Here is a 21,236-nt window from a genome sequence, read left to right as displayed (position 1 = left end):
TCTAGTCTATAGTCTAGTCTATAGTCTAGTCTATAGTCTAGTCTATAGTCTAGTCTATAGTCTAGTCTATAGTCTAGTCTATAGTCTAGTCTATAGTCTAGTCTATAGTATAGTCTATAGTCTAGTCTATAGTCTAGTCTATAGTCTAGTCTATAGTCTATAGTCTATAGTCTAGTCTATAGTCTAGTCTATAGTCTAGTCTATAGTCTAGTCTATAGTCTAGTCTATAGTCTAGTCTATAGTCTAGTCTATAGTCTAGTCTATAGTCTAGTCTATAGTCTAGTCTATAGTCTAGTCTATAGTCTAGTCTATAGTCTAGTCTATAGTCTAGTCTATAGTCTAGTCTATAGTCTAGTCTATAGTCTAGTCTATAGTCTAGTCTATAGTCTAGTCTATAGTCTAGTCTATAGTCTAGTCTATAGTCTAGTCTATAGTCTAGTCTATAGTCTAGTATAGTCTAGTCTATAGTCTAGTCTATAGTCTAGTCTATAGTCTAGTCTATAGTCTAGTCTATAGTCTAGTCTATAGTCTAGTCTATAGTCTAGTCTATAGTCTAGTCTATAGTCTAGTCTATAGTCTAGTCTATAGTCTAGTCTATAGTCTAGTCTATAGTCTAGTCTATAGTCTAGTCTATAGTCTAGTCTATAGTCTAGTCTATAGTCTAGTCTATAGTCTAGTCTATAGTCTAGTCTATAGTCTAGTCTATAGTCTAGTCTATAGTCTAGTCTATAGTCTAGTCTATAGTCTAGTCTATAGTCTAGTCTATAGTCTAGTCTATAGTCTAGTCTATAGTCTAGTCTATAGTCTAGTCTATAGTCTAGTCTATAGTCTAGTCTATAGTCTAGTCTATAGTCTAGTCTATAGTCTAGTCTATAGTCTAGTCTATAGTCTAGTCTATAGTCTAGTCTATAGTCTAGTCTATAGTCTAGTCTATAGTCTAGTCTATAGTCTAGTCTATAGTCTAGTCTATAGTCTAGTCTATAGTCTAGTCTATAGTCTAGTCTATAGTCTAGTCTATAGTCTAGTCTATAGTCTAGTCTATAGTCTAGTCTATAGTCTAGTCTATAGTCTAGTCTATAGTCTAGTCTATAGTCTAGTCTATAGTCTAGTCTATAGTCTAGTCTATAGTCTAGTCTATAGTCTAGTCTATAGTCTAGTCTATAGTCTAGTCTATAGTCTAGTCTATAGTCTAGTCTATAGTCTAGTCTATAGTCTAGTCTATAGTCTAGTCTATAGTCTAGTCTATAGTCTAGTCTATAGTCTAGTCTATAGTCGTCTATAGTCTAGTCTATAGTCTAGTCTAGTTCTAGTCTATAGTATAGTCTAGTCTAGTCTAGTCTATATAGTCTAGTCTATAGTCTAGTCTATAGTCTAGTCTATAGTCTAGTCTATAGTCTAGTCTATAGTCTAGTCTATAGTCTAGTCTATAGTCTAGTCTATAGTCTAGTCTATAGTCTAGTCTATAGTCTAGTCTATAGTCTAGTCTATAGTCTAGTCTATAGTCTAGTCTATAGTCTAGTCTATAGTCTAGTCTATAGTCTAGTCTATAGTCTAGTCTATAGTCTAGTCTATAGTCTAGTCTATAGTCTAGTCTATAGTCTAGTCTATAGTCTAGTCTATAGTCTAGTCTATAGTCTAGTCTATAGTCTAGTCTATAGTCTAGTCTATAGTCTAGTCTATAGTCTAGTCTATAGTCTAGTCTATAGTCTAGTCTATAGTCTAGTCTATAGTCTAGTCTATAGTCTAGTCTATAGTCTAGTCTATAGTCTAGTCTATAGTCTAGTCTATAGTCTAGTCTATAGTCTAGTCTATAGTCTAGTCTATAGTCTAGTCTATAGTCTAGTCTATAGTCTAGTCTCTAGTATAGTCTATAGTCTAGTATATAGTCTAGTCTATAGTCTAGTCTATAGTCTAGTCTATAGTCTAGTCTATAGTCTAGTCTATAGTCTAGTCTATAGTCTAGTCTATAGTCTAGTCTATAGTCTAGTCTATAGTCTAGTCTATAGTCTAGTCTATAGTCTAGTCTATAGTCTAGTCTATAGTCTAGTCTATAGTCTAGTCTATAGTAGTCATAGTCTAGTCTATAGTCTAGTCTATAGTCTAGTCTATAGTCTAGTCTATAGTCTAGTCTATAGTCTAGTCTATAGTCTAGTCTATAGTCTAGTCTATAGTCTAGTCTATAGTCTAGTCTATAGTCTAGTCTATAGTCTAGTCTATAGTCAGTCTATAGTCTAGTCTATAGTCTAGTCTATAGTCTAGTCTATAGTCTAGTCTATAGTCTAGTCTATAGTCTAGTCTATAGTCTAGTCTATAGTCTAGTCTATAGTCTAGTCTATAGTCTAGTCTATAGTCTAGTCTAAAGTCTAGTCTAGAGTCTAGTCTATAGTTTATAGTCTAGTCTATAGTTTATAGTCTAGTCTATAGTTTATAGTTTATAGTCTAGTCTATAGTCTAGTCTACAGTCTAGTTTATAGTCTAGTCTATAGTCTAGTCTATAGTCTAGTTTATAGTCTAGTCTATAGTCTAGTTTATAGTCTAGTCTATAGTCTAGTCTATAGTCTAGTCTATAGTTTATAGTTTATAGTCTAGTTTATAGTCTAGTCTATAGTATAGTTTATAGTCTAGTTTATAGTCTAGTTTATAGTCAAGTCTATAAACTAGTCTAGTCTATAATCTAGTCTATAGTCTAGTCTATAGTCTAGTCTGTAGTCTAGTCTAAAGTCTAGACTACTGTCTATAATATAGTTAAGACTCTAGTCCAAGCTTTTCGTTTATAGTATATAATCTAGTCCATTGGCTGGTCTATACTCTAGAGTACAGTCTATAGTATAACTAAATCTCTAGTCTAGATCGTGTTCTACACGAACGTGTTCTTTGGCATTTTGGTGTGTTTAGAATAACTGTAAGTTATAATACTAATTAAGAAATTTTAAACTTTGAAAGAGCATGTTCAACTTAATTTATGTTTACTGAAAATTAATCACATTTTGCAAAAAAACAGATTTACACATTTTGAAAATACATAATTAAATTTTAATCGAAAACTTTAAAAAATATCACTTGTTTAAGAGAAAAAACTAGTTTGCAAAATCGTAAAAATTTTAATTTATTTTCTGTTTCAACTCAATGCCAGCCTAAACAATATTAATTTATTTTTCTTAGTTAGAATATTTAATAAATTACTGTTAAAAAATCAACAATCTACTATTAAAAACGTTCGTTTATTATTCTTTAATAATATATTAAAGAGAATAAAAGTTTTTGGCTTATACCCTACACTATAGTCTATAAATAGACAAGACATTGTTACCAAAGCTGCTGTTTATCAAAAGTTTTATAGTTTTTTTTTTTTTTTAAATTAAATACTTGTTTTTTTTTTAATCAATAAACTAATATTTAAATTATTCTTGAATTTCCTAATGAAATAGTATTAGGGCACGTGCCTCGGTTTTTCAAGTAGCTACTTCTTTTAATATGCATATCAAACTAATTTTAAACAAGCGATAAGGTTTAGTTCAGACTTGAGAATAATTAAAGAGATTTTAGATTTCTATTGAAAAAATCCTACACTTTAGATTCATTTAGATGTTACTATTAGTGTAAGAAAGTAATTATTTGTACAAATTGTTTACTTTGAACATTTTGCTAAATTATCTACAATTTATTTAGACATTTTGCCACTGTGCAATATTAAACAAGCATTTTCTTAAATATGTAATACACAAAAACATTTAACATTTCTTAAATTTTTGTGAATCTTTTTTTTTAATAAAACAAAATTCATCACATCCTCATTGCCAGGGATGGAAAATTCAGATCTATAATACGTTTTGATATCGGAAGATACGACAGTCTGTTTTATATAGTAATATAGACTAGTCTATAATCTAGTCTTGCAATAGTCTAATCTATAGTTTAGTATATAATCTAGTCTATAGTCTAGTCTGTAGTCTAGTCTATAGTCTAGTCTGTAGTCTAGTCTATAGTCTAGTCTATAGTCTAGTCTGTAGTCTAGTCTATAGTCTAGTCTGTAGTCTAGTCTATAGTCTAATCTATAGTCTAGTATATAGTCTAGTCTATAGTCTAGTCTATAGTCTAGTCTATAGTCTAGTCTATAGTCTAGTCTATAGTCTAGTCTATAGTCTAGTCTATAGTCTAGTCTATAGTCTAGTCTATAGTCTAGTCTATAGTCTAGTCTATAGTCTAGTCTATAGTCTGGTCTATAATATATTCTATAGTCTAGTCTATAGTCTAGTCTATAGTCTAGTCTATAGTCTAGTCTATAGTCTAGTCTATAGTCTAGCCTATAGTCTAGTCTATAGTCTAGTCTATAGTCTAGCCTATAGTCTAGTCTATAGTCTAGTCTATAGTAGTCTATAGTCTAGTCTATAGTCTAGTCTATAGTCTAGTCTATAGTCTAGTCTATAATATATTCTATAGTCTAGTCTATAGTCTAGTCTATAGTCTAGTCTATAGCTAGTCTATAGTCTAGTCTATAGTCTAGTCTATAGTCTAGTCTATAGTCTAGTCTATAGTCTAGTCTATAGTCTAGTTATAGTCTAGTCTATAGTCTAGTCTATAGTCTAGTCTATAGTCTAGTCTATAGTCTAGTCTATAGTCTAGTCTATAGTCTAGTCTATAGTCTAGTCTATAGTCTAGTATAGTCTAGTCTATAGTCTAGTCTATAGTCTAGTCTATAGTCTAGTCTATAGTCTAGTCTAGTCTATAGTCTAGTCTATAGTCTAGTCTAGTCTAGTATAGTCTAGTCTAGTCTAGTCTATAGTCTAGTCTATAGTCTAGTCTAGTCTATAGTCTAGTCTATAGTCTAGTCTATAGTCTAGTCTATAGTCTAGTCTATAGTCTAGTCTATAGTCTAGTCTATAGTCTAGTCTATAGTCTAGTCATAGTCAGTCTATAGTTAGTCTAGTCTATAGTCTAGTCTATAGTCTAGTCTAGTCTATAGTCTAGTCTATAGTCTAGTCTATAGTCTAGTCTATAGTCTAGTCTAGTCTATATCTAGTCTAGTCTATAGTCTAGTCTATAGTCTAGTCTATAGTCTAGTCTATAGTCTAGTCTATAGTCTAGTATATAGTCTAGTATAGTCTAGTCTATAGTCTAGTCTATAGTCTAGTCTATAGTCTAGTCTATAGTCTAGTCTATAGTCTAGTCTATAGTCTAGTCTATAGTCTAGTCTATAGTCTAGTCTATAGTCTAGTCTATAGTCTAGTCTATAGTCTAGTATATAGTCTAGTCTATAGTCTAGTCTATAGTCTAGTCTATAGTCTAGTCTATAGTCTAGTCTATAGTCTAGTCTATAGTCTAGTCTATAGTCTAGTCTATAGTATATATAGTCTAGTCTAGTCTATAGTCTAGTCTATAGTCTAGTCTATAGTCTAGTCTATATATAGTCTATAGTCTAGTCTATAGTCTAGTCTATAGTCTAGTCTATAGTCTAGTCTATAGTCTAGTCTATAGTCTATAGTCTAGTCTATATATATAGTCTATCTATAGTCTAGTCTATAGTCTAGTCTATAGTCTAGTCTATAGTCTATAGTCTAGTCTATAGTCTAGTCTATAGTCTAGTCTATAGTCTAGTCTATAGTCTAGTCTATAGTCTAGTTTAGAGTTAGTAGTCTATAGTCTCTAGTCTATAGTCTATAGTCTATAGTCTAGTCTATAGTCTAGTCTATAGTCTAGTCTATAGTCTAGTCTATAGTCTAGTCTATAGTCTAGTCTATAGTCTAGTCTATAGTCTAGTCTATAGTCTAGTCTATAGTCTAGTCTATAGTCTATAGTCTATAGTCTAGTCTATAGTCTATAGTCTAGTCTAGTCTATAGTCTAGTCTAGTCTAGTCTAGTCTAGTCTAGTCTAGTCTAGTCTAGTCTATAGTCTAGTCTATAGTCTAGTCTAGTCTATAGTCTAGTCTATAGTCTAGTCTATAGTCTAGTCTATAGTCTAGTCTATAGTCTAGTCTATAGTCTAGTCTATAGTCTAGTCTATAGTCTAGTCTATAGTCTAGTCTAGTCTAGTCTAGTCTATAGTCTAGTCTATAGTCTAGTCTAGTCTATAGTCTAGTCTATAGTCTAGTCTAGTCTATAGTCTAGTCTATAGTCTAGTCTATAGTCTAGTCTATAGTCTAGTCTATAGTCTAGTCTATAGTCTAGTCTATAGTCTAGTCTATAGTCTAGTCTATAGTCTAGTCTATAGTCTAGTCTATAGTCTAGTCTATAGTCTAGTCTATAGTCTAGTATAGTCTAGTCTATAGTCTAGTCTATAGTCTAGTCTATAGTCTAGTCTATAGTAGTCTATAGTCTAGTCTAGTCTATAGTCTAGTCTATAGTCTAGTCTAGTCTATAGTCTAGTCTATAGTCTAGTCTATAGTCTAGTCTATAGTCTAGTCTATAGTCTAGTCTATAGTCTAGTCTATAGTCTAGTCTATAGTCTAGTCTATAGTCTAGTCTATAGTCTAGTCTATAGTCTAGTCTATAGTCTAGTCTATAGTCTAGTCTATAGTAGTCTAGTCTATAGTCTAGTCTATAGTCTAGTCTATAGTCTAGTCTATAGTCTAGTCTATAGTCTAGTCTATAGTCTAGTCTATAGTCTAGTCTATAGTCTAGTCTATAGTCTAGTCTATAGTCTAGTCTATAGTCTAGTCTATAGTCTAGTCTATAGTCTAGTCTATAGTCTAGTCTATAGTCTAGTCTATAGTCTAGTCTATAGTCTAGTCTATAGTCTAGTCTATAGTCTAGTCTATAGTCTAGTCTATAGTCTAGTCTATAGTCTAGTCTATAGTCTAGTCTATAGTCTAGTCTATAGTCTAGTCTATAGTCTAGTCTATAGTCTAGTCTATAGTCTAGTCTATAGTCTAGTCTATAGTCTAGTCTATAGTCTAGTCTATAGTCTAGTCTATAGTCTAGTCTATAGTCTAGTCTATAGTCTAGTCTATAGTCTAGTCTATAGTCTAGTCTATAGTCTAGTCTATAGTCTAGTCTGTAGTCTAGTCTATAGTCTAGTCTATAGTCTAGTCTATAGTCTAGTCTATAGTCTAGTCTGTAGTCTAGTCTATAGTCTAGTCTATAGTCTAGTCTAGTCTATAGTCTAGTCTATAGTCTAGTCTAGTCTATAGTCTAGTCTAGTCTAGTCTATAGTCTAGTCTAGTCTAGTCTAGTCTATGTAGTCTAGTCTATAGTCTATCTATAGTCTAGTCTATAGTCTAGTCTATAGTCTAGTCTATAGTCTAGTCTATAGTCTAGTCTATAGTCTAGTCTAGTCTATAGTCTAGTCTAGTCTATAGTCTAGTCTATAGTCTAGTCTATAGTCTAGTCTATAGTCTAGTCTATAGTCTAGTCTATAGTCTAGTCTATAGTCTAGTCTATAGTCTAGTCTATAGTCTAGTCTATAGTCTAGTCTATAGTCTAGTCTATAGTCTAGTCTATAGTCTAGTCTATAGTCTAGTCTATAGTCTAGTCTATAGTCTAGTCTATAGTCTAGTCTATAGTCTAGTCTATAGTCTAGTCTATAGTCTAGTCTATAGTCTAGTCTATAGTCTAGTCTATAGTCTAGTCTATAGTCTAGTCTATAGCCTAGTCTATAGTCTAGTCTATAGTCTAGTCTATAGCCTAGTCTATAGTCTAGTCTATAGCCTAGTCTATAGTCTAGTCTATAGTCTAGTCTATAGTCTAGTCTATAGTCTAGTCTATAGTCTAGTCTATAGTCTAGTCAATAGTCTAGTCTATAGTCTAGTCTATAGTCTAGTCTATAGTCTAGTCTATAGTCTAGTCTAGTCTTTTGTTTATTCCATAGCCTAGTCTATAGTTTGTCTGTAGTCTTGTTTGTTATCTTGTCTATAGTCCAGTAAGTAGCCTTGTCTGTAGTCTAGTCTATAGTCTATTCTTTAGTCTAGACTGTAGTCGATAGACTAGCTTTTCTATAGTCTAATGTCTTTTTGTATAAAAGAAGACTATTCCAAAAATTGCAATTTTCCATGACTGTAGAATGTGTTCTCTTCGACCTTGACCGACCATAATTCTACTTTTGACTAAACTAAACATTGATTTTATGCCTAAAATTGAATCTAAACATGACTTTAAGCCACAAAATTAAAAAACCGGATTGTTTTAGCTTAATATGTATAATTTATAAAAAAAAATGCTAGAAAAGTAGACGTTATGACCACAAAGCATGTTGGATTGTTCTTTGTTCAGAACTAAGCCGCAAATTAAATCTTTGAACAGAAAATCAAGAACCACTAGTAGTAGTTCTAGTAAATGTACTTGTTCGAATAATGTTGCACGTATAATATGAAATATTTAAGCATGATCGTCAAAATTCTATGGTAAGTTTCCATATAAGTAATGTTTTCAGAATCGAAATTTAAAAAAAACTGAAAATGGTTATTGTACTCCCTTGAACCCAATAAGTTGCATAATTACTTATTTAATGTTGTAAGTTGTATGTAGCATGTATTTTGTTGTTTTTCTTCTTTAGTTTTATAAACTAAATTTATAAAAATTTGAAATTTTTTTTTCTAGAAAATTAAAATTAAAATAAGTATTTACTCGATTATGGCATAATATTTGTATGTTGTTGGTATTGTACATATGGTGTGATTTTACCAGTTGGAAAAGCAGGCGTCATTACACGTTAATTTTACTCACTGGTGGTCATGGTCAATTAAACTATTTAAAAATTTTTAGATTTTTATTCCAAAGATAAAAGAAAATTACTCTAAAGCCCCAAAATAGCATTTAACAAAAATATTTATTTGTTTTTTTTTTTAACATTTGTGTTAAAAAATATTTTATTTATTTTATAGATTTTCATATTATTTTGTTGTGAAAGGTACTTAAGAGCCATAACACCGTGTGTAATAGATACTTATTCAAGTTTTATTGTAGGAAACTATTTAAAAAGTACATTTATTTTTTATTTTTGGAATGTAAAAGTTGAAGAAAATTTTTAATAGATTTTTTTTCTTGTTTTTTCTTTTCAGCATGAAATATTTTATATTGGCACAGTGCTGCTCTTATGTCTGGGGAGTTGTTTAACAGCAGACATACTAATGGTTACAATGGGTGGCACAAAATCACATAAAATTCCCTTTTGGGAATTAGCCAAAGGTTTAATACACAGGTGAGTTGAACTTCAAAACGTATACAATTGGAAAGTTGTAATCGTGTTACTTAATATATAAAAGAGTCGCGTTACTGACTGACTTATTCATCATCGCACAACCCAAACGGTCGAGAATATAGTTTAGTCTATAGTCTAGTCTGGGCTATATTCTAGTTCATAGTCTGAACTACAGTTTATTCAATAGTCTAAAATCTGAACTAAAGCTTAGTATATAACCTGAATATAGTTTATAGTGTGGAAAATACTTTAGTCGATAGTATGGACTACAGTTTAGTGTATAGTCTAGCTTATAGCCTGAACTACGGTCTAGTGGACAATATCTAGTCTAAAGTCTGGAATATATTCTAGTTTATACTCTGAACTATAGTATAGTCTGGAATATTGCATTGTCTGGACTATAGTAAAGTCCAAACTATAGTCTAGTCTGGACTTTAGAATAATATAGTTTGGACTGTGGTATAGTCTGGATTATAGCTAACCCTGCACTATAGATTAGTCTATAATCTAGTCTATAGTCTAGCTATAGTCTAGTCTATAGTCTAGTCTATAGTCTAGTCTATAGTCTAGTCTATAGTATAGTCTATAGTCTAGTCTATAGTCTAGTCTATAGTCTAGTCTATAGTTTAGTCTATAGTCTAGTCTATAGTCTAGTCTATAGTCTAGTCTATAGTCTAGTCTATAGTCTAGTCTATAGTCTAGTCTATAGTCTAGTCTATAGTCTAGTCTATAGTCTAGTCTATAGTCTAGTCTATAGTCTAGTCTATAGTCTAGTCTATAGTCTAGTCTATAGTCTAGTCTATAGTCTAGTCTATAGTCTAGTCTATAGTCTAGTCTATAGTCTAGTCTATAGTCTAGTCTATAGTCTAGTCTATAGTCTAGTCTATAGTCTAGTCTATAGTCTAGTCTATAGTATAGTCTATAGTCTAGTCTATAGTCTAGTCTATAGTCTAGTCTATAGTCTAGTCTATAGTCTAGTCTATAGTCTAGTCTATAGTCTAGTCTATAGTCTAGTCTATAGTCTAGTCTATAGTCTACTCTATAGTCTAATTTATAGTCTAGTCTATAGTCTAGTCTATAGTCTAGTCTACAGTCTAGTCTACAGTCTAGTCTAGTCTATAGTCTAGAGTATAGTCTATTCAATAGTCTTGTCTATAGTATAGTCTAGTCTATCGTCATAAATATGTTTTGTACGAAGCAAAATCACTTTACAAAATTTTATGATCCTTGGACCCTCAACCCCCATATAACCCCATACAGAAAACCAGTTAATGGTTATGAAATGATTCGCTATAAGATTTTATGAGATAGTATGAGTAACCATGATTGAACCTACCCTCCATATAAGGTCACCTTAATAAAATTACTTTAACTTTTATAAACAAGTTTTGTATGAACCAATTAATGATCGGTCCATAATTCACAATACCATTCATAAAAGGTTCATCTGAGAAATTCTGGCTTAAAAATACAAGTACAGCCTTGAAATTCACCACAAACAACCAAAATCGCTCTACAAGATACCTTTTCAGAAAATTGCTTAATCGGTGCATAATTGACCCTGATCCCGTATAACCCCATTAAGAAAACCAGTTTGTGGTTATAAAAAAATCAAAATTATTTGTTTATAAAAATTCAAAAGATCTCGGTCCATAATTGACTTAAGCCCTACCAAATATGGTATGGGTACATAAGATTCGGCATAGACGAATATAACACTCTCAGTTGTTTTGACTACTTTTCCCCCCTGGCATTCGGGTCAGCTAGTTATAAATGTGCAATTTCCGAATTATTTCGATACTGCCCCAATGTGCACTCTACACAACAATAAGTTTTATTTTATTTAAGTTTTTTTTTTTTTTTTGGAACATGTAAACATTTTTTTAAATTCTAAATAAAGGCCAATAAACTTGCATGTAAAAATAATCACGTTAACAAAGGAAAATGAAACAAAAGCCTAAAAAATTTCTATAAGAAAAATGTTTGAATTCCAGCACAATTGTTAAAAACTGTCAATAACATATTTGGACAATAAATTAATCATATTTTATGATGCGTGCAACAAAAAAAACTTTAAATTTGAATTATTTAAAATTCGCTTTAAAACAAACAAAAGAACAAACATTGCATTATTGAACAAATTCCACATACAATTTCATGAGCGGCAGATTTTTTGTGGTTTCAAATCTCTAGTTTTTAATTAAATACATATAACATTAAACTAAATTAACTATAATATTTATATACAAGTGCATGGTACTAAGTATTAATTACACTTAAATTTAGTTTAATCACACTTTTTAAATTTGTTTTTTATTTAATTTTTTTCCAGAGGTCACAATATAACTTTCTTAAATGGTTTTCCCTCCGATTTTCATATTAACGGTTTGCATGAGGTCACACCGGCCGGTCTAGTTGAATACATACAAAATTATACGAATTGGGATCTGCTGGGGGCACGAATGTCAGGTGAAATGCCAATATCTGTATGGGATGGTGTCCGTTATGCTTTCGAGGTGAGTAGTTTTGTTTTAAAGTGTAACAACATAAATATGCGGGTTTTGTTGTCATCGAATTTTTTTAAGTTTGTTTTAATGAAACTGTTAAGTGTGTTTATAGTTTATATATTTTCTTATAACTTAATCATTTCGTCGTCACTTGCTGACTTGTCTAATTTACAGTCATTAATAATTTTAGTTGTATTCAAAATGATTAATTGTTGTTATTTTGTAAGACGAAAATCCAAATATTTTGAAACTCATACTAATAGTTTAAGCTATTTATTATTTTGTACTATTATATTGGTATTATAATATGTATATAATTGCAGCTAATTTGTTTAAACTTTAAAGCACTCACAGAAATATGTTAGTAATAGTATTTAATTTTTCCTTTTAATAGAACATTTTCGATAAACTTTCTTTTAATAGTCTAGTGAACAGTCTTGTCAATAGTCTAGCTTATAGTCTAGACTATAGTCTAGTCTAGTCTATAGTATAGTCTATAGCCTGGACTATAGTCTAGTCTATAGTCTAGTCTATAGACTAGTCTATAGTCTAGTCTATAGTCTAGTCTATAGTCTAGTCTATAGACTAGTCTATAGTCTAGTCTATAGTCTAGTCTATAGTCTAGTTCCTATAAGTTCTAGTCTATAGTCTAGTCTATAGACTAGTCTATAGTCTAGTCTATAGTCTAGTCTATAGTCTAGTCTACAGTCTAGTCTATAGTCTAGTCTATAGACTAGTCTATAGTCTAGTCTATAGTCTAGTCTATAGACTAGTCTATAGTCTAGTCTATAGTCTAGTCTATAGTCTAGTCTATGGACTAGTCCAGTGATGCCAAGTGTAGGGATTTTTCCCTTTTTGTAGGGATTTTTTTCAAAAATTTCACGTGTAGGGAAAAAGGGAAAGATTTCTTACTATTGTCAAATTGTAGGGATTTTTCAATTTCATAGTTTTTAACAACTAAAAATATACTCTTTCATGTATTAAACTTTTAAATTAAAAATGAAATCAGTTTTAAGTGTATCGTTAGTAAAAATTCCGCTTGTAATTTCTACAATATATGTACCTACATATCGCTACAAGACTGGCATAATCCAAAATTCGGCTTTCTTGAACTAAACACGACATACTAAAATCTTTCATATAGATTTATGAAATTTCAAATATGTCTATTATTTTCGATGTGAAATCGATTTTTTGTAAACGTAAAAACTAAAACCCACGTTTTTGTGAATATTAGACAACTAAAAATTTAATTTCAATTTAGATGAGAAACATATTAACCTCAACTATCTGAATCTGGATTTTTAAAACCCCTTGATTTGTTTAAAAGTTATTAAAAAAATAGTTAAATGTCATTAAATATTCATATCCATTTTTCTTGAAACGACTTTTTGGATTATGCCAATCCTGTAGGGCGATATATTCTGACTCCTTATAGATAGAGTAGTCGGGGGCTTAATGCAGTAACTCAGGATTGAAAAAATGAATTTAATGTTCTGAAAATTTATAACAGTAAACCGCAAAAAGTAAACGCAAAAGTAAACCTTATTTAAAATAATTACTTTATGAAAATTTTTTTGTTGGAGGCACATAAAATAAATTTTTATCACGATTCGATATACTGCCATAAATCTTTCAATTGTTTTTTTTTAATCTTAATGAAGAGTCAGGTGGTTGGAAGATTTTGTATGATGTAAAATTGAAAGAAAAAAAAATTAAATTTTAAATTCTAGAATTTCATTCCTAAAAATTAAAAAAACATACATACATATATGTATATTATAAAACGGAGCTAATATTTTAGTTTTTGATGTTATTTTTGTATTTTTTTAAGATAAACTTGAAAAAATGGAAAAAAAGTAGTGTAGGGAAAAAGTAGGAAAATAAAAAGTGGGTGTAGTAAAACGGATTTTTTCTCATAAGCGTAGGGATTTCTGAAAAAAATCTCCTGGCATCACTGGACTAGTCTATAGTCTAGTCTATAGTTAGTCTTAGTTAGTCTATAGTCTAGTCTATAGTCTAGTCTATAGTCTAGTCTATAGTCTAGTCTATAGTCTAGTCTATAGTCTAGGTCTATAGTCTAGTCTATAGTCTAGTCTATGTCTAGTTAGTCTAGTCTATAGTCTAGTCTATAGTCTAGTCTATAGTCTAGTCTATAGTCTAGTCTATAGTCTAGTCTATAGTCTAGTCTATAGTCTAGTCTATAGTCTAGTCTATAGTCTAGTCTATAGTCTAGTCTATAGTCTAGTCTATAGTCTAGTCTATAGTCTAGTCTATAGTCTAGTCTATAGTCTAGTCTATAGTCTAGTCTATAGTCTAGTCTATAGTCTAGTCTATAGTCTAGTCTATAGTCTAGTCTATAGTCTAGTCTATAGACTAGTCTATAGTCTAGTCTATAGTCTAGTCTATAGTCTAGTCTATAGACTAGTCTATAGTCTAGTCTATAGACTAGTCTATAGTCTAGTCTATAGTCTAGTCTATAGTCTAGTCTACAGTCTAGTCTATAGTCTAGTCTATAGACTAGTCTATAGTCTAGTCTATAGTCTAGTCTATAGTCTAGTCTATAGTCTAGTCTATAGACTAGTCTATAGTCTAGTCTATAGTCTAGTCTATAGTCTAGTCTAGTCTAGTCTAGTCTAGTCTATAGTCTAGTCTATAGTCTAGTCTATAGTCTAGTCTATAGTCTAGTCTATAGTCTAGTCTATAGTCTAGTCTATAGTCTAGTCTATAGTCTAGTCTATAGTCTAGTCTATAGTCTAGTCTATAGTCTAGTCTATAGTCTAGTCTATAGTCTAGTCTATAGTCTAGTCTATAGTCTAGTCTATAGTCTAGTCTATAGTCTAGTCTATAGTCTAGTCTATAGTCTAGTCTATAGTCTAGTCTATAGTCTAGTCTATAGTCTAGTCTATAGTCTAGTCTATAGTCTAGTCTATAGTCTAGTCTATAGTCTAGTCTATAGTCTAGTCTATAGTCTAGTCTATAGTCTAGTCTATAGTCTAGTCTATAGTCTAGTCTATAGTCTAGTCTATAGTCTAGTCTATAGTCTAGTCTATAGTCTAGTCTATAGTCTAGTCTATAGTCTAGTCTATAGTCTAGTCTATAGTCTAGTCTATAGTCTAGTCTAGTATCTAGTTATAGTCTATCTATAGTCTAGTCTATAGTCTAGTCTCTATAGTCTAGTCTATAGTCTAGTCTATAGTCTAGTCTATAGTCTAGTCTATAGTACTAGTCTATAGTCTAGTCTATAGTCTAGTCTATAGTCTAGTCTATAGTCTAGTCTAAGTTCCGTCTATAGTCTATCTATAGTCTAGTCTATAGTCTAGTCTTAGTCTAGTCTATAGTCTAGTCTTATATTCGTCTAGTCTATAGTCTGTCTATAGTCTAGTCTATAGTCTAGTCTATAGTCTAGTCTATAGTCTAGTCTATAGTCTAGTCTTAGTCTAGTCTATAGTCTAGTCTATAGTCTAGTCTATAGTCTAGTCTATAGTCTAGTCTATAGTCTAGTCTATAGTTCTAGTCTATAGTCTAGTCTATAGTCTAGTATATAGTCTAGTCTATAGTCTAGTCTATAGTCTAGTCTATAGTCTAGTCTATAGTCTAGTCTATAGTCTAGTCTATAGTCTAGTCTATAGTCTAGTTCTAAGTCTAGTCTATAGTCTAGTCTATAGTCTAGTCTATAGTCTAGTCTATAGTCTAGTCTATAGTCTAGTCTATAGTCTAGTCTATAGTCTAGTCTATAGTCTAGTCTATAGTCTAGTCTATAGTCTAGTCTATAGTCTAGTCTATAGTCTAGTCTATAGTCTAGTCTATAGTCTAGTCTATAGTCTAGTCTATAGTCTAGTCTATAGTCTAGTCTATAGTCAATAGTCTAGTCTATAGTCAATAGTCTAGTCTATAGTCTAGTCTATAGTCTAGTCTATAGTCTAGTCTATAGTCTAGTCTATAGTCTAGTCTATAGTCTAGTCTATAGTCTAGTCTATAGTCTAGTCTATAGTCTAGTCTATAGTCTAGTCTATAGTCTAGTCTATAGTCTAGTCTATAGTCTAGTCTATAGTCTAGTCTATAGTCTATCTATAGTCTATCTATAGTCTAGTCTAGTCTAGTCTATAGTCTAGTCTAGTCTAGTCTAGTCTATAGTCTAGTCTATAGTCTAGTCTATAGTCTAGTCTATAGTCTAGTCTATAGTCTAGTCTATAGTCTAGTCTATAGTCTAGTCTATAGTCTAGTCTATAGTCTAGTCTATAGTCTAGTCTATGGTCTAGTCTATAGTCTAGTCTATAGTCTAGTCTATAGTCTAGTCTATAGTCTAGTCTATAGTCTAGTCTATAGTCTAGTCTATAGTCTAGTCTATAGTCTAGTCTATAGTCTAGTCTATAGTCTAGCCTATAGTCTAGGCCTATAGTCTAGTCTATGTCTAGTCTATAGTCTATCTATAGTCTAGTCATAGTCTAGTCTATAGTCTAGTCTATCTTCTAGTCTAGTATATAGTCTAGTCTATAGTCTAGTCTATAGTCTAGTCTAGTCTATAGTCTAGTCTATAGTCTAGTCTATAGTCTAGTCTATAGTCTAGTTTATAGTCTAGTCTATAGTCTTGTCTATAGTCTAGTCTATATTTAGTCTATAGTCTAGTTCTATAGTCTAGTCTATATTCTAGCCTATAGTCTAGTCTATAGTCTGTTTATAGTCTAGTCTACAGTGTTGTTTTAGTCTAGTCGATAATCTATTCTAGTCTGATGTAGAATATAGTCAAGTCTAGTTTATAGTCCAGTCTTGTCGTTAGTCTATAGTTTCTATTTTAAGGCTTTAGTTTATGCTATAGTCTTGAACATTGCCTAGTAATTACTTATGATAATCTAACTCTTAATATTGACTATAGTCTCTTTAAGAATTATCGTGTGCAAGATTTCCTTTGATAAATTAAAAAAAAAAATATATATTTTGCAAAAATTTCCTACCGTCCACTTAATCATAATACATAATACGTACATACCACATAAAATGCAGTAAATTATAAAAAATCAAAAAGTTGTTACAACAAGTTGCACGTAACATGTTTTTCTAAAAAAATCATAAATAAAATTTTACTCACACACTTGTATGGTTCAAGGTTGTTTTATAATTCATTTTTTTTTGTTTTATTTTCCATATCTTATATTTTTCTCTTATTTATATCTTTTCCAGTCATGCGATGCCATGTTGGAAGATGCTGAAACACAGGCATTATTAAATCGTAATTTCGATTTGGCCATATTAGATGGTGCATTTCCGGAATGTGCTTTGGGCATGGTGTATCAATATAAAATACCCTTTATGTATATGAATACTGTGGGTTTTTATACGGGTAGCTTGGCCAAGTCTGGTAATCCAGGATCTTATGCTGTAACACCAAATTTCTATACAGGTTTTACCGATAACATGAATTTACTGGAGAGGGCTGTGAATACAGGAGCTCAAATTTTGTCAGATGTGATGCACAAGGTATATTTAAGAAAAGAAACAAGATTTCTCAAAATATGTATATAAAATATTTCCATTCTTAAAATTCACTATAGATCGTTATGGCTTTTGTGTATCGTGTTATGAGAGAACGTTTTGGCTCCCATATGCCTCATCCTTATGAAATTTCCAAAAATGTTAGTTTCATTTTACAAAATGGTCATGCTGTTGTCTCCTATCCACGTGCTTTAAACCCCAATGTTGCCGAAGTAGCTTGCATACACTGTAAGCCCGCCAAACCTTTACCAAAAGATTTAGAAGAATTTATATCCTCCTCGGGTGAATCCGGCTTTATTTATGTCTCTATGGGTTCTTCTGTAAAAGCTGCCAATATGCCACCCACTTTAAAACGTTTACTGGTTCAAACTTTTGCCCGTTTACCTTACCATGTTCTCTGGAAGTATGAGGGAAATGCTGCCGATATTGAGGGTCTTACTGAAAATGTGAAATTGAGTCGTTGGTTACCACAGCAAGACATTTTGGGTCATCCAAAATTAAGAGCATTTGTTACTCATGGTGGTTTGTTGAGCATGTATGAAACTGTATTCCATGGAGTACCGGTGGTAACTATGCCAGTTTTCTGTGATCATGATGTAAATTCAGCGAAAGCAGAAGTTGATGGTTATGCGATAAAATTGGATTTGGCAACATTGAGTGCGCCTCAGCTGTATAAGTCGATAATGAAAGTTATACACGATCCACAGTATAGAAATGCGGCGAGGTGAGTAGAATTATCATTAGAACGAGACTAGACTATAGACCATAGAGTAGTCTACAGACTAGACTATAGATTAGACTAAAGACTAGACTATAGAATAGACTAGACTATACACTAGACTATAGACTAGACTATACACTAGACTATACACTAGACTATACACTAGACTATAGACTAGACTATAGACTAGACTATAGACTAGACTATAGACTAGACTATAGACTAGACTATAGACTAGACTATAGACTAGACTATAGACTAGACTATAGACTAGACTATAGACTAGACTATAGACTAGACTATAGACTAGACTATAGACTAGACTATAGACTAGACTATAGACTAGACTATAGACTAGACTATAGACTAGACTATAGACTAGACTATAGACTAGACTATAGACTAGACTAGACTAGACTATACACTAGACTATAGACTAGACTATAGACTAGACTATAGACTAGACTATAGACTAGACTATACACTAGACTATAGACTAGACTATACACTAGACTAGACTATAGACTAGACTATAGACTAGACTATAGACTAGACTATAGACTAGACTATAGACTAGACTATAGACTAGACTATAGACTAGACTATAGACTAGACTATAGACTAGACTATAGACTAGACTATAGACTAGACTATAGACTAGACTATAGACTAGACTATAGACTGACTATAGACTGGACTATAGACTAGACTATAGACTAGACTATAGACTAGACTATAGACTAGACTATAGACTAGACTATAGACTAGACTATAGACTAGACTATAGACTAGACTATAGACTAGACTATAGACTAGACTATAGACTAGACTATAGACTAGACTATAGACTAGACTATAGACTAGACTATAGACTAGACTATAGACTAGACTATAGACTAGACTATAGACTAGACTATAGACTAGACTATAGACTAGACTATAGACTAGACTATAGACTAGACTATAGACTAGACTATAGACTAGACTATAGACTAGACTATAGACTAGACTATAGACTAGACTATAGACTAGACTATAGACTAGACTATAGACTAGACTATAGACTAGACTATAGACTAGACTATAGACTAGACTATAGACTAGACTATAGACTAGACTATAGACTAGACTATAGACTAGACTATAGACTAGACTATAGACTAGACTATAGACTAGACTATAGACTAGACTATAGACTAGACTATAGACTAGACTATAGACTAGACTATAGACTAGACTATAGACTAGACTATAGACTAGACTATAGACTAGACTATAGACTAGACTATAGACTAGACTATAGACTAGACTATAGACTAGACTATAGACTAGACTATAGACTAGACTATAGACTAGACTATAGACTAGACTATAGACTAGACTATAGACTAGACTATAGACTAGACTATAGACTAGACTATAGACTAGACTATAGACTAGACTATAGACTAGACTATAGACTAGACTATAGACTAGACTATAGACTAGACTATAGACTAGACTATAGACTGGACTATATTAGGCTATTAACAGAACTATATACTGAACCGTAGACTAGACCAACGACTACAGCATAGGCTAATCTATAGTAAACTCTAATCTGGTATTTAGTCTTGTCACTAAACTTTTGTTATTATTGCAATTTGTAAACTAATAATTTAATTTCTTTATTCAAGATTCCGTCAACGTTTATTATTGGATCAACGTACAACACCTTTGGAAACATCCATATATTGGACGGAATATGTTTTGCGTCACAAAGGAGCTTATCATTTACAATCTCCAGCACGTAATATGAGGTATGTTTACATTCAAACGACTTACATTAGACAGTAGTAAATAAAAAATGATTGATTTGTAACTAAAATTATGTTTTTTTTCGATTCTAATTTAAGTTGGCTACAATATTATTTGATTGATGTTGCAGCTTTGTATGCTGCCGCCTTGTATGCGATTTATTTCTTAATGAGACGTGTTTTTGCACGTTTTGATGTGATACGCAGCCTACACACTCCCACAAAAGCTAAAAGGATGTAAATAATTAAGTTTTCTTTGTAACAATTTTTAGTTTAATTTCTTTAGTTTAATTTAACTTAAGAAATATGTGTATTTTTTTATAAATAATTTAGGTTTTATTTATAATTTTTGTTTAGCTTAAATGGGTGATATTGTTGTCTCAAATACTACTATTTTATATAAATAATAATATTTTTGTTTAATGTGCGTTGAGTGTCCTTAAAATGTTTAATCAAAAAGATATATTTATAAAATTAAAAATCTTTTAATATTTGTTGCTGTAATGTAGGGTATTTAACTAATACTTATTGTATTTATATAAACAAAATTTGTTTCATGTTTTGTAAATATTTTCTTGTAGTTTTAATAATTTCTTAAAAAGAAATATTTTAACAAATTTTAGTTTTAGTTTAATTTTTATTTAAAATAACAAATGTAAAGAATTCTTAAGAAATAAACTATAAACCAAAGTTAATTATTTTGTCCATAAAAATTATAACACAAAATGCTAATTAATAAATTTGTATGAGTATGAAAAAGTTAAATACAGTTATACACGGTCCACAATATAGAAATACGACGAGGTGAGTAGAATCTTAAGTCATTTCTTAACGAATTAAGACTATAGACTATACATACTATAAACTAGACTCCAGACTAGACTATAGACTAGACTATGGACTAGACTATAGACTAGACTATAGACTAGACTATAGACTAGACTATAGACTAGACTATAGACTAGACTATAGACTAGACTATAGACTAGACTATAGACTAGACTATAGACTAGACTGTAGACTAGACTATAGACTAGAATATAGACTAGACTATAGATTAGACTATAGACTAGACTATAGACTAGACTATAGACTAGACTATAGACTAGACTATAGACTAGACTATAGACTAGACTATAGACTAGACTATAGACTAGACTATAGACTAGACTATAGACTAGACTATAGACTAGACTATAGACTAGACTATAGACTAGACTATAGACTAGACTATAGACTAGACTATAGACTAGACTATAGACTAGACCTAGACTATAGACTAGACTATAGACTAGACTATAGACTAGACTATAGACTAGACTATAGACTAGACTATAGACTAGACTATAGACTAGACTATAGACTAGACTATAGACTAGACTATAGACTAGACTATAGACTAGACTATAGACTAGACTATAGACTAGACTATAGACTAGACTATAGACTAGACTATAGACTAGACTATAGACTAGACTATAGACTAGACTATAGACTAGACTATAGACTAGACTATAGACTAGACTATAGACTTAGACTAGACTATAGACTAGACTATAGACTAGACTATAGACTAGACTATAGAC

At 31.3% G+C, this 21,236-nt stretch overlaps 1 protein-coding gene across 1 annotated transcript; it reads left to right on the top strand.

Annotated features, from left to right (window-relative positions):
* Positions 1-7,993: 7,993 nt before the first annotated feature.
* Positions 7,994-20,408, top strand: LOC119611272 (UDP-glucosyltransferase 2). Its single transcript, XM_037966800.1, has 7 exons — positions 7,994-8,336; positions 8,994-9,133; positions 11,466-11,649; positions 16,822-17,118; positions 17,193-17,857; positions 19,531-19,653; positions 19,750-20,408. The coding sequence occupies exons 1-7, from the start codon at positions 8,334-8,336 to the stop codon at positions 19,889-19,891; spliced, it is 1,554 nt and encodes a 517-aa protein (XP_037822728.1). The 5' UTR covers positions 7,994-8,333; the 3' UTR covers positions 19,892-20,408.
* The last annotated feature ends 828 nt before the right edge of the window (positions 20,409-21,236 follow it).

This window comes from Lucilia sericata, unplaced genomic scaffold, assembly GCF_015586225.1.
Source record: "Lucilia sericata isolate MDLA Ls3-8-SP2 unplaced genomic scaffold, ASM1558622v1 Contig001405F_arrow, whole genome shotgun sequence".
NCBI lineage: Eukaryota > Metazoa > Arthropoda > Insecta > Diptera > Calliphoridae > Lucilia > Lucilia sericata.
Note: the sequence above shows the minus strand (reverse complement) of the source record. Positions and strands in the feature narration are given on the sequence as shown.

What these genes read in the sequence shown, in the direction of transcription:
- LOC119611272 (XM_037966800.1), top strand. An exon ending in GTGTCCGTTATGCTTTCGAG is followed by an intron (nt 11,650 to 16,821) that starts GTGAGTAGTTTT and finishes TATCTTTTCCAG; the next exon opens with TCATGCGATGCCATGTTGGA. An exon ending in TCTCCAGCACGTAATATGAG is followed by an intron (nt 19,654 to 19,749) that starts GTATGTTTACAT and finishes TTCTAATTTAAG; the next exon opens with TTGGCTACAATATTATTTGA.